The following is a 12,121-nucleotide window of genomic DNA, read 5'->3' as shown; positions in this document are numbered from 1 at the left end:
TTGCCAAGACTATCCGGAATAAGTTCCCTTGGGCTATGCATTCGAAGAGTACTTGGAGGTTCTAGACTGTCCTCTGCACACCTCTCCCTGATCCGCCAGTCTCAACGTCCTATATGACCCTATATTGCGTTATAGTCCACAGCATCGAATTTCGGTGCTGTTTGTTACCACTCCTCCACCACTTCGTCTCAGAGGTACCTCTGTCGTGATGAATATTGAGTGTAATCGTCGCCAGCCGGAGCCTCTCCAGCTCGCCGACCTCCGCTCGGACCTAATACGCCAAGAGGAGACCGTCATTTTTGCCCTCATCGAACGAGCTCAACACAAGCAGGTAAGAGGCGTGTGAACTGTTCGAACGGCTGAGCTTCGTTTTGGGCAGAATCTGAGTAACTACACCTTATGTGAGGAGATCGGCAGTTGTTCGAAATTGGACTATTTCCTTACCGAGACTGAAAAGCTTCATTCGAGATTCAGACGATATGACATGCTCGAGGAGCCCTTTACTAATCCCAAATTGGTAGGAACCTATTTTGTATCTTATGGGCGGGAACCTCGGATATTTCAGTTGCCGGCTCCACTGTTCACGGAGGTTGACGACACTCCTCAGCGCATCGTGCCCAATACCATAAATGCCAACACCCGTTTGAAATCGTAGGTTAAGGCAGTGTTATCTGTGATAGTTACTGCTCTTGTATAGGTTTTATATCAAGAATGTTATCCCTCTGGTATGTCCAGCTGGAGAGGACAAGTCGTCGGCTTCTTTAGGTGGGCGCTTTTGCTGTGAACTTGATTTCTTTTTTTTATACCTGGACGCAGTGTGGGAGGAAAAAACGCACATGGTCAAAAACATATGTTGGTGATGATATGGAAATGCTGAGAAAAATTAGGGGGGTTACTGTTGACTCCTGATTTGAGTATAGACTCCTATAATTAGTGAGGAAACTCCTAATCTCAGCTGAGGGAAGCAGACGTAGACTCCAACGCTACCTGGAAGTGGCGGCATGGTCTCGTGAGACCTATTCTCGCTAATAGCCCTTAATGAGAGGGGAGATCCGCCCAATTTCAATCCTGTGTGTAGGTGCATCTGTGGTGAGGGATGTTACCGCCCTGCAGGCGATGAGTAGAAGAATACACTATGGGAAAATGGTGGCTGAGGCGAAGTTTCAGGCCCATAGGGAACTGTAGGAGCCCGACGACGAGGAGGAGGAGGAGCTAGGCTGGGCGTATAGTTTCCCAATATAGGTATTCGGAACTCATCCGCCAACAAGATGCTGATGGGCTTATGGATCTCCTCACTGATTCAGCAGTTGAGGAAAAGCTTTTGCGAAGGGTTCGGGAGAAGGCACGGGCGTATGGTCGGGACATCCAGACAGGTCAGCTCGATGAGATATGGTCGTAGAGTGTTGTAAGATACCGACGATATCTCTGATATGATGATGTTTTTTTGATTCATGAAATCCGGTGCCGTGCGGTATGGAAAAATATGCACATAGTTAACTGCATGTGTCGGTGGCAGTTGAGAAATTTTGAGAAATTTTTTGGAATTTTTTGTTGGTTTTCCTGAACACTTCTACTCGAATTCATGTGTGAAGTTCTATAACTGGTGAGGGAACTGCTGAGCTGAGCTGAGCTGAGCAAAGCGAACGTATATTCCTCCAGGCAGTGTGGAGGCGGATGAGTGTGCCTCGTTGAAGGTTGACCCTGATACTGTCGTATTGGCCTATAGAGACCTTATGATCCCTTTGACTAAGGAAGTCCAGGTGGGTATAGCTGAGGAGCATTGTGCATATAGCGTTACTTATTCAGGTTGCATATCTCCTTAGGAGGTTGGATTCAGTAGTGATAGCAGTGACGACGGGATGGGCTAGAGTAGCTGCGGTGGAGTACACCATGGGTCAACCACTCAACAGCAGTCCGAAGGCTACTGGCCATGCCCTGCGGCCTCAATTGAAGGTCCACGAGTAGGGGCTCTCGAGGGGGGTAGAGGGGACTCATCCTTTCAGCTCGGTGAAGTGTGTTTTTGATGACGTAGCTAGTAGCGCGGTCAGCTTTGGGGTGGTGCCCTTGGATAGCTCGATAACAGGTAGGAGTGCACTTGAGCTGAGTGGAAGCTTGGCATCATGAACAGGTGTGGATATACAAACACTGGGAGCTCTTATCGACAGTCATAGGCCTAGTGGAGCCAACCTCGTCGTATGCGACCAGATCACTTTACAGCCTAGGTCATCATCATTCATATCAACTTTTGGGTAGATGAGGATGATAATCAGTTACACAGTGATATCACTACCCAAGTCGGGCAGGCCGGTGCCTTTGACCAAGGCTTCTACGGTCATTACTACGTCGTTAACCTCCAAGTACTGCAGAGCGCAGATTTCAGAGGTGCCGGGTATAAAACTCCAACTGAGTGATACCTATTTTGAAGCTGTCGAAAAGGTATGTGGCTGACGTGCTTGGTTTTGGTGATCTGTTTGTGTGGTCAGCTCATCGAGATCGTCGAAGAGGACCCCAAAGCTGTCGCGGTCATCCCTACGCCTTACCTGTATGAAATGATGGAAAATTATGACAAGGATTTCAAATCGATAAACATCCCCAATTCTGAGCTAGACCAAGTGAAACTACAGTAGGCAACAACAGGAGCAGCGTGCTGCTCTTGCCGCCCTAGTCGGAGGTTGCTGTTGTCGATTCAGGTTTGGAATTTTGCGTCGTCCACTTGCAAACTCATCGGCTACTGGATCTGATCGTACTCTGATAGCATTCAATGTTAACCACAAGCACGGCTCACTCATGGGGGCTCTGGACTGCTTCAGATCATCACAAGTCAATTTGTCAAGTCTTCATTCATTTCCTGCCAGTGAGTGCAATGAGTTGGGATATATGTTCGCTTTACTCAGCTGAGCGTAGGAGTTCACATACGAACTCGGGTAGAAATGTACAGAAACCAACGAGAAAATCGCAAAATTCCCTCGAGATTTTCATATTACCACATGTAGTTGACCATGTGCATATCTCCCCACGTTGAGTGAGTGTCCATCATTGCTCTTTCCAGTACTTCCTCAGGCACGGGTTTTGACTTCGTGGCAATTGCTGATGGCCATCCCGATGACAAGCAAACGCAAGACGCATTGGCGCTTCTGACGGGCAGTAGGGGAGGCGAACATGAAGAGGATAAACCGAACTGGGCGAAGGTGCGCTCAACTGTGCCGCTATTGTTGATCACTGGGGTCAAGGTCCTGGGCTGTTTCCACGTGAATGAAGAGAATCGATGATTTTATGAGAGACGAGATGATTTTTTATGATGCTTTCATGACTTAGTTCGTTATCCGACTATTACTTCAGATTGGATCGGCTTGTGTGGTGTTGGTGGGTTCTCCGACCTTAGCAGTGCATGGCTAGCACAGCCGGAGTCTGTCACTACATTCTCATCATATGACAGTAATCCTATATGAACCCTTAGTGAGGTCGATACATAGAAACAGTTGCCATGGGGCACTCTGCTAGGGCCCGTTGATCGACTGCTGGCTGGCAAGTTTCTCGACTATCGAGTGGGGATGAACTTGTTAATCCCCCATGGGTGCTAAATTCCATCACAACTCTCTCGCTGATTGATGACGAGGTGATTCGGTTCAAGTTGACTGTTGATATCCCATGAGAGTCGATAATGCAACGTCATTAATCCCAGAACGATGTTCATAGTGATGCTACTCTCTCCCGTCGGGAGAGATCTGTCATGCTATACCATCTCTGTAGCTTTCACAGAATAATATATATTGATAATTAATATTATGACATTATTAAAAATTGAATAAATAGATCACCAGATAGGTAGTGGGTGCAACACCCCGCCTCTCACCAGATTCAGGTAACAACTGCGACTCCCATACCATTCATCAGGGTTGGGTAGTTATTACTCTGGTCGTTACTAAACATGATGTTGCGTCTAATCAGTTGGAATAGAGTTTACGATTACTATAACACAATAGAGGTGAATTCATGTGACAACATCCATAGGCAAATAAGTTGAAGAATATGGGAGAAGAATAGACATGAACAATTCGAAATGACTTGGCATTTCCTCTGGTCTGAAGACCCATACATGAACTTGTGCTATAAGTCCAACATTCAGCCTAGTAAAATGAAAGAGTCCACTTCCGAATAAAATCTATCATCTCCAATCACAGACCATTCTGAAAGATAAGTTAAGTCCACACCACGGAGGGAGACGTACCATCATCAAAATCTGACTGCTCAGTGTCGCAATCCAAATCCTCAATATCCAGTTCATCATATCCGTACCCGAGGGGAGACGGGATGGCCAGCCTCCCAGGCTGAAATGAATCCACACCAGGAAGAGGACTCCTAGACGATACCTCGTATACGTCGAGATCCGTATAGTCGAGCAGTGCCAAAGTAGTGTTGGTGGTAGTGGTAGAGTCGACATAGGGTAAGGCGATGACCTGATCGCAGACCCTTACCAACCGTGTACGAGTCGTCTTACATGCTCCTTGCGGCACAAGACGGACACCACTTTGCTGTAGTCAGCGCATCCGAAGTAGCCTGGAGCATCACCAAGTTCCTCCCGATACCGCAGCACAGGGGTCTCCACTTGGCCGCCACCCTGAGGAACATAACTTCAACACCCATAGGCATGGTCCCTCACACGTTACCCTATAGACCTGTATTTGGGTGCATGACTCGGCAGGTGCTGGCTCATCATGACGACGATCATCACAAACGGCCATGGCTTGCCGCTCCCTCTCCAAGGCGATCTCTGATAGCCACGCCGTCTGAGGTGATGATTGATCATTTCGATGTCTGTGATGGAGGAAGCATCCCACCATGGATCTGATGAAGTCCTGACGATGTCGTTGCGGCACGAAGCCTCCTGAAATCAAATCAACTTGTGGAGTCACCCAGGACTACAGTATCACAACCAACCTGAGGTTCGCGATGAACTTCCTATTTCGACCCGGCCTGCGATGGGTGTGAGTTTCAGCGGTTCCTAAGCCATACTAAGCAGAAACCAGTCCCTTATCCTCGACCTACCCTGGGGTCCTCAGTGAAGGACGAGACACACTCAGAGACCTCCGTCATGCACTCCAGGCTTGCGTCCGGATCGTCCGTATCAGTCGACTCAGCGATGTAGATAGACTCCTCTGATTCAAGGGAGAGGTCCGAGATGCTCTCATGCTCGTCCTCGTCGTCCTCGTCCGAACTGGTAGAGTGTTCATCTTGTGACGGTATCGTGATGGTCGAAGACTCATCAGAGGATCCCGAGGTTGACATGTAGCTCTCACTGGTGCCACTGATCATCATGTGTGGGAGGTAGTCCTCAGCGGCGAGGTAGTCGATAGCCCAGCCGCCAATGGGGACTGGTGGTCCCTATGAAAAAAGGTAACAAGTCGAGCCGGGCTATACGATTACTCGATAAGGGACGATTGTAGTGCAGGGAGGGTCCTCAAGGACATCGTCGACGTCCCAACCACCCTCGGATGGGGAATGAGATGAAAGCTCGGAAATCTGGCAGAGGGAATAGGAGCCTGTATAATGGCGGAAGTTTTTACCAAGGGATGCATCTCCTCGATTTCATCAGCCAGTGAGATGTAAGAAATACCTGATAGTAGGCTCCTCAGTGGGCGAGAAGGAACGACCCTCGTGCGTACCCGTCATGGGATCGTCATAATCGAAGTAGTGGGGCTGCTGACTATTCATCTCCAAGGGAATATCCTGACGATGTTATGATTGAGCATTCGACCATAATCATCAGCAGTAGTTCAGGCCTACTTGATAGCGTTCGTCCTCACGAATCTCCAAGTCCTCCAAATCATCATCCATACGAGTGCACACAAGGTGATTACTGCTACCTGATGCTACAACAGGTGAGGGCGAGAGGTCGTCATCGATTCGTCGTTTTTTGGTAGTGCTGCTGCTTCTGAGGCAAGGGTCATCGAGACCTGAGGAATAGACTTGAGTGATATCGTTATTGAGATATCAGTTGACCACCGAAAGTGATTGCTGGGTCATTTCTTTTCCTTGGTATGGTAGGGCTTCTACGGAGGTCCATCTGGGAGGGTTCAGAGCGTTCGAAAAGTTAAAGGGTGGTGACGCTACCTCGTCCGAGGTGATATAATTTGCAACACCTTCGATGAGCAGCTTCAGAGTAGTCATCATCTTATAGACAGGATTCACCGTGTGCCACATTGACGATGTGGAGGGAGTCTGAACCGACACTCTTGCGTAATCAAGGGGCGCGGGTTCGATCCCCAGCGAGGGCGTTACGGATGTATCCTCTATAAGCCTGTAGAAGTCATTCAAGTCGAGACCTTTAACAGGGCGGAGTGGCTCCAGAATATCTGATAGAACAACAAGGCCAAAAAAAAGGCGACTCGACTCTACTGATCTTACCCAGCTCCAAACGAAGATCATTATTATAACATACTTGGAAGCTCTGAGGGTCATACGGATACACAACCTGAGAGTTGGGTCGGTTGGCAGGAGTAGTGGGAGCCGGAGAGAGTACGGGGATGAGGGGCTCGTCGAGGCGGGGGAGAGGGGTCCTTCGATGGGATGATGATATGGACATCAGCAGACTTAGCGGGGGCTCGACGACAGGCAGGGGCATCTGAGGAGGAGGGGATACGACCGAAGCTGGGGTAGACAATGGCGTACTTGATGCATATGGGGATGTCTGGGGAACCACATCTCGACAGTCTCTTTGGTAGATAGGTCAGTCCTGATGAGCATGCGTGCAAGGAGGCTATTGTTTGGTAGTCCGAACCCATCATCGATGTCCTCATCCTGGCGTGTGGAGGGCGGCGAGTCAAAGAGGCCGATGAGGTCAACACTGAGGCATTACAGTCATCGGAGGTAGATGAGGAGTTCACCTTGTGGAGCTTGATGGTTTCTTGCCGACTGCCTTGAGCATCTTCACTGGAGGCTCAGCAGCAGACTGCCACCTTAGAGGTGTCCAGAAGTCCTCCATGTCAAGGAGTAGGCTCAGGGATCGGTCCAGGACCTTGCTAGTGTGGAACGACTAAGTCGATGATGGGAAAAGTCGATCGCTCTCAAGGATGGGTTACCTCAGTAGCATCTTTAGTATCATCAAGAGGAATGCTCTCATGGGCCTCTGGCAGGTCGAAATCGATGTTGTAGATCCTCGACATGGTGTAACCAACAATACTCTACCGAATAGGTGTAATACAAGATATGATCTTTACTCTCGTCAACTGTTCACAACTTATAGGGAAGTTATGTGCATTGAGGGGGAGAGTGTTCCTATATAGTCATAGGGACGCCTCAAATGTCAAGTAGAGACGCCGGGAAATTCGATGAATGTTGCGCTGTTGTGCATTTGCAAGAAAACTCCTTTTTGTCCCAGCCAGCCAGACAGCCGTGGTAGTCCTCTAGAAAGGCATGTTACGGTAGGTGGAACGACATGATAGCGTCGAACTGCTCACACGGGAGGATTCATGGGGACCGATAGAGTCATTGGGTCTTGGCGTTATCGTGTTATAGAGTAATAACGCCTTTACCAAGCTAAGACTGCTGTCCACTTAGTAGTAGTATGGGCCTCATGGGTAGTAGGAGGGCGTCGATTGTCGTTGTTAGGATATGGATGCTGCTACACTGGTTGGTGTATAGACGGGTCCTGGAAAAGGGGTTTTCGTGGATATCATTATGTGTTATGTCGAGCTTAGTGACATAATCTTTACGCTAGTATTATCAAACCAACGATTGGGTATCTTCTTGGTGGTGGGATTGTTGCTGCTCCTCTATGGTGGGCACGCAAGAGGGCACTCTACGGAGAACTCGCTGAGCTGATGGGTTCTATTGAGAGCTCATTTGTCTAGTTTGGTAGAATATTCTCCCCAGACTCGATGGAGCTCAAACCGTCAGTGAGGTCGCGCATCTCTGAGTGTGTCGAAGATCCTCACAAACGTACTTCTGGTGTGCTAGGTGGAGGGAATACAATAGGTTGTAGTGGACAGTCGACTGAAGATAGCATGTTATCAGATAGAGTTCGGCAAGGTCCTTATTCACTGGTAGTTCGGGTTAGGTCACGATAGGTCCCTGAGCGTATCTATATGGTGATTGCTTTTTTCCTGGCTCGTTGGTGGGTTCTAATGGTAAGGGGTTTTGATAGGATTATCGATTTATTTCATATATCATGACTGACACTACTACTACTACTACTTCCACAGAGGGCGGCGGCAAGGCTCCAGCTAAGGTCACAGTTGAGGAGTCTGCTACTACTACCACTAAGGTTGAGCTTCCTAAAGGGGCTATTGCTAGGGAGTCGGCTCGAGAAGGGGAGGAGGACGGGGAGGATCATACTCCCACTGAGGAGATGAACAAGCTAGTCCACTTCAATGCATTGGAGCCCTCTCATGTTGGGACTATCAAGGATGTCTCCGCCGCGAATAAGCTGATTCAGAGGAAGTATGCTCCTAAAGATTTCCATTGGTCCAAGTCGGCTGAGATTCACAGACTCCGAAGAAAGCAAATCGTGCAAGCGTGAGAGTTCTTGTGGGTCGTTTTGGTTCTCATATAGTTACCTCTCAGGCACCCAGAGATCGTCGCGGTACAAGGTGCTGATAATCGTCAAGCCGTGTTTGCTACTTTCACTGTCCTCGTCCAGTTCGCGATGTGCTTTCTAGTGAGGAACTGGTCGTGGCCTTCTGTAATCCTGGCCACTTGGGTAAGAGGTTCCCCTGACCTTCTCTATGTTGTTGATCGTTGCTGCTCAGTTGATCTCTGGCTTTATGGAGCACTCTATTGTCATGGGGGGCCACGAGCTGTCCCATGATATGTTCTTCAAGACTAGGTTTTATAACAGGCTTTTCTCGTAGGTTTCTCGTAGTCGCTTTAGCTATGAAGTCACTTGTGTTTTTCAGCCTCTTCCTGAATCTCCCTGTCGGAGTTGCTATGATGGCCACTTTCAGAAGATACCATCTTGATCATCATTCCTCCCAGGTGAACAGCATTACCGTTGAGTGTAGTTTCCTTTAACGCATCGTATTAGGGAGTTCCCAAGGTTGATGTTGATCTGCCAACTCGATTTGAAGCCAACCTATTCCAACACAAGTTTGGCAAGTTCGTCTGGGCCTTCTTCCAACCCTTCTTCTATGCCCTGAGGCCTATGGTTGTTCACCCCCTCCCTATGAGCTTGTATGAGCTCACCAACTGGCTGGTCCAACTGCCGTTTGATATCCTCGTTGTGAAGTGCCTTGGGTGGAAATCCTTTTTCTATCTCATTGGTGGTCTCTTTATGGGTTTGAGCATTTTCAACCCCATTTCTGGTCACTTCATCGCCGAGCATTACGAATTCGTGTATGGTCAGGAGACTTATAGCTACTACGGCCCTCTCAACTTCATCGTCTACAATGTTGGGTAAGTATCAGTGGGTCTGTGTATGATAGTCGCCATGCGTGGCCTCAGACTCCACAATGAGCACCATGACTTCCCCAATGTTGCTGGGTTCAACCTATGGAAGGTCAAGGCTATCGCTCCCGAATGGTGGGCTTCATAACTAACCGGGGGCCCTGTCATTTGTGGTTGACTGTAGGTATGATATCCCTAGTTATACTTCGTGGACTAAGGTGCTCTATCAGTTCATTACAGGCGATAATATGAATCTGTGAGGTTTTTCATCCGTTAAGTTCTTTGTTGAGCACTTCGTCTCGATAGGTACTGCAGAGTTATGCGCAAGCATGCGTAAAAGGTTGCCAAGAAGAACCCAACTCGCTGAGTGCGAGTGCCGCCGAATGTTACTTCTGAGTGGTTTGATACCGGTTTATAACATCTACATTACTGTTCCTAATGTTGTATTCAAAGGCATTACAGTTGTTCCTATCTAATCACTACGGGAGGAAGTTTCATCTCCCTTGGTCTCGTTTGGTTCTAGTTCAATTCGTCGTTGTCTTATGATGGGTGTAGGAAGTAATCTGTGCTTTCGGAAAGAAATTCTGTAGGTCAAGTGGATCGTCTTGGAATTCTAACAGCATCGGAGCTGAACCGTTCAGCCTGAACGTATGTGTTGAACACAACGTATTCATTGTTTTGGTGGTGCTAGCCGCTCATGTAGATGTACTGGGTGGACGCAGCCGTGGGCTTCATTTCATCTCCGGATTGATCCACTGGGGATATCGCTGGGCGTTAGCGGATTCCCTCAAGCTCAAATGAATTGCAAGTATATGCTCAGCCTATGTGTCTATGCACATGCTCTTCAGCAGAAGTCTCTGTGTATATGTGAATGGTGTTATTACTCTTTTTGCTATTGTTCTGGAGGAGTCCTGCGGTGCTTGCTTAGTGCTTTTATATGGGTCTAAGCTCACATTCTCTACCCAGCGAATTGTTCTATATTTTTATAAGTTGTCCTGCGCCGCCTGAGTGTCTGCTAGAATGGTAGAAGGTATCTCTAGGTCTCATTTGGCGGCTCTGCGTATGCAACTGATAGAGAGCCGTATGGGCAACCTTCCTGAGTGTTTAGAGGATCTAATATGGGCCCACATTATTCCTATAACCATCAATCCTCCAGACAAATGCGCCACGGAAGTTTTCAGGCTGCCGAAGAAGTTCAAGCCGTTCCCTTCGTCATTCGTCTCTGAACCAACGGACGGTATCTTTGGTGTTGGGGAGGAGGATGCAAGGAAGGTGGCCCGAATGGAACTTGGGACGGGAGTGGCTTCAGGTCAGTCACTTGCAACTACCGGAGAGGTTATATTTGAAGCTGAAAGTAACATCAGCATGGCCGTGGCTTTCAGCAAAGATGTGTACTACGTTATGTCCGAGTCACGAAACGTGCTACGCCGGCACGGCTTGGTCAGCAGTGGTAGATACGAGTTGTTGTCGTCAATCATTATGCCAAGGTCGATAAGGGAGCTGAAGTTGGCGGATGGACGTATCTTCCTGCTGCTTGAGAAGGATACTAAGCTTTATATGGTATCCCCTGACTCTTCCATTAAGTTGGTCGGGAATCTGCCTCTGATTGGTAGCCGTTTGTCGTATGGATTCAGTGGGAACGAGGCCAGCGATGTTGTACAGGATGTATTGATGATGAAGGATAAAGTCACTCATGTGCTGTTTGTTCCTCGTCTGGGCCACCTCGGTATTTGGCGCCACGATGGGTCTGTTTTCGAGGCTAGAGTTCCGACCTTCTGTTGCTGTCGGTTCCTTCCACGGACGAATGGTACTGTTGTGACGGGAATATTCGGAGATACATGGGGACGCAGTTTCTGTGTTTATGAGATCTTTCTCGGCGAGGTCCCGCTGTGTGATTGTGTGGGTCTTGCGACTCGCGTGATCTCTGTTGCAGCTTCTAGTGATTGGCGGGTATCAGTAACATTATGGAGAGAGCAAGACGGGCAGACGAATGAAACAGTTGTGAGGATAATGGACCTCAGTCGTAGCGGCGAAAAGACGCGAAACCATGGATTCATCCCACCGCAGAAAATCACGGGTGGGACTTTTGGGCATAACTTCCATGCTATGGTCTATGGTGATGTATTTGAGGATATGGTCCATGACTACGCTGGCTATGATGACATTTTCGAGGAAATGGGCCCCGATGAGATTGCTCATGATGACATTTTCGAGGAAATAGGCCCCGATGAGATTGCCTATGATGACATTTTCGAGGAAATAGGCCCCGATGAGATTGCTTATGATGACATTTTCGAGGAAATAGGCCCCGACGAGATTGCCCATGAGGACTTTTTCGAAGAAATGGGCCCCGATGAGATTGCTTATGATGACATTTTCGAGGAAATAGGCCCCGACGAGATTGCCTATGAGGACTTTTTCGAAGAAATGGGCCACGATGAGATTGCCTCTGACGATGTTTTCGAGGATATGATCCACGATGGGATTACTAACGATGATATCTTCGAGCATATTGTCGACGATAACATCATCGATGATGATGGTTTCGATGATATGGAACCCGATACTATGGTTCATATTGATCCCGTTTATGATGGGTTTGACTAGGGCCAGTTGTTCCCGTTCCGTTCTGGATTGAACGTACTGCCCATGAAGTTGCTCAAGGCGTTGGCTCTCTCTAAGTAGGGAAGATGGGCTCATCTCGGAGTGGCGATCCGTTCTGAGTGTCAAATTTGTATGA

The 12,121-nt window shown here is 48.3% G+C and overlaps 4 protein-coding genes across 4 annotated transcripts; 3 read left to right on the top strand and 1 right to left on the bottom strand.

Annotated features, from left to right (window-relative positions):
• Positions 1 to 208: 208 nt before the first annotated feature.
• Pmar_PMAR023206 (conserved hypothetical protein) lies at positions 209 to 2,627 on the top strand (the record flags this gene model as incomplete). The annotated part of the gene is made up of 12 exons (XM_002771233.1): positions 209 to 331; positions 380 to 517; positions 566 to 651; positions 698 to 765; positions 1,079 to 1,181; positions 1,243 to 1,373; positions 1,660 to 1,760; positions 1,807 to 1,961; positions 2,004 to 2,083; positions 2,129 to 2,222; positions 2,271 to 2,436; positions 2,484 to 2,627. 12 exons carry the CDS (start codon positions 209 to 211, stop codon positions 2,625 to 2,627), a joined length of 1,389 nt encoding a protein of 462 aa, XP_002771279.1.
• Positions 2,628 to 4,199: 1,572 nt separating this feature from the next.
• Pmar_PMAR023205 (hypothetical protein) lies at positions 4,200 to 7,163 on the bottom strand (the record flags this gene model as incomplete). The annotated part of the gene is made up of 17 exons (XM_002771232.1): positions 4,200 to 4,328; positions 4,371 to 4,457; positions 4,499 to 4,618; positions 4,668 to 4,787; positions 4,839 to 4,885; positions 4,939 to 5,002; positions 5,047 to 5,382; positions 5,425 to 5,520; positions 5,565 to 5,614; positions 5,664 to 5,727; positions 5,785 to 5,954; positions 6,141 to 6,219; positions 6,280 to 6,353; positions 6,406 to 6,622; positions 6,670 to 6,844; positions 6,885 to 7,033; positions 7,080 to 7,163. 17 exons carry the CDS (start codon positions 7,161 to 7,163, stop codon positions 4,200 to 4,202), a joined length of 2,061 nt encoding a protein of 686 aa, XP_002771278.1.
• A 1,004-nt stretch (positions 7,164 to 8,167) lies between these two features.
• Positions 8,168 to 9,852, top strand: Pmar_PMAR023204 (membrane fatty acid desaturase, putative; the record flags this gene model as incomplete). Its single annotated transcript, XM_002771231.1, has 8 exons — positions 8,168 to 8,514; positions 8,563 to 8,698; positions 8,748 to 8,845; positions 8,895 to 8,973; positions 9,023 to 9,390; positions 9,439 to 9,516; positions 9,566 to 9,637; positions 9,688 to 9,852. 8 exons carry the CDS (start codon positions 8,168 to 8,170, stop codon positions 9,716 to 9,718), a joined length of 1,209 nt encoding a protein of 402 aa, XP_002771277.1. The 3' UTR covers positions 9,719 to 9,852.
• Positions 9,853 to 10,860: 1,008 nt separating this feature from the next.
• Pmar_PMAR023203 (hypothetical protein) lies at positions 10,861 to 11,988 on the top strand (the record flags this gene model as incomplete). The annotated part of the gene is made up of 1 exon (XM_002771230.1): positions 10,861 to 11,988. One exon carries the CDS (start codon positions 10,861 to 10,863, stop codon positions 11,986 to 11,988), a length of 1,128 nt encoding a protein of 375 aa, XP_002771276.1.
• Positions 11,989 to 12,121: the final 133 nt, after the last annotated feature.

The sequence above is a fragment of the Perkinsus marinus genome (genome assembly GCF_000006405.1).
Source record: "Perkinsus marinus ATCC 50983 genomic scaffold scf_1104296963186, whole genome shotgun sequence".
Taxonomy (NCBI): Eukaryota; Perkinsozoa; order Perkinsida; family Perkinsidae; genus Perkinsus; species Perkinsus marinus.
This window is presented reverse-complemented; position numbering and strand designations above follow the sequence as displayed.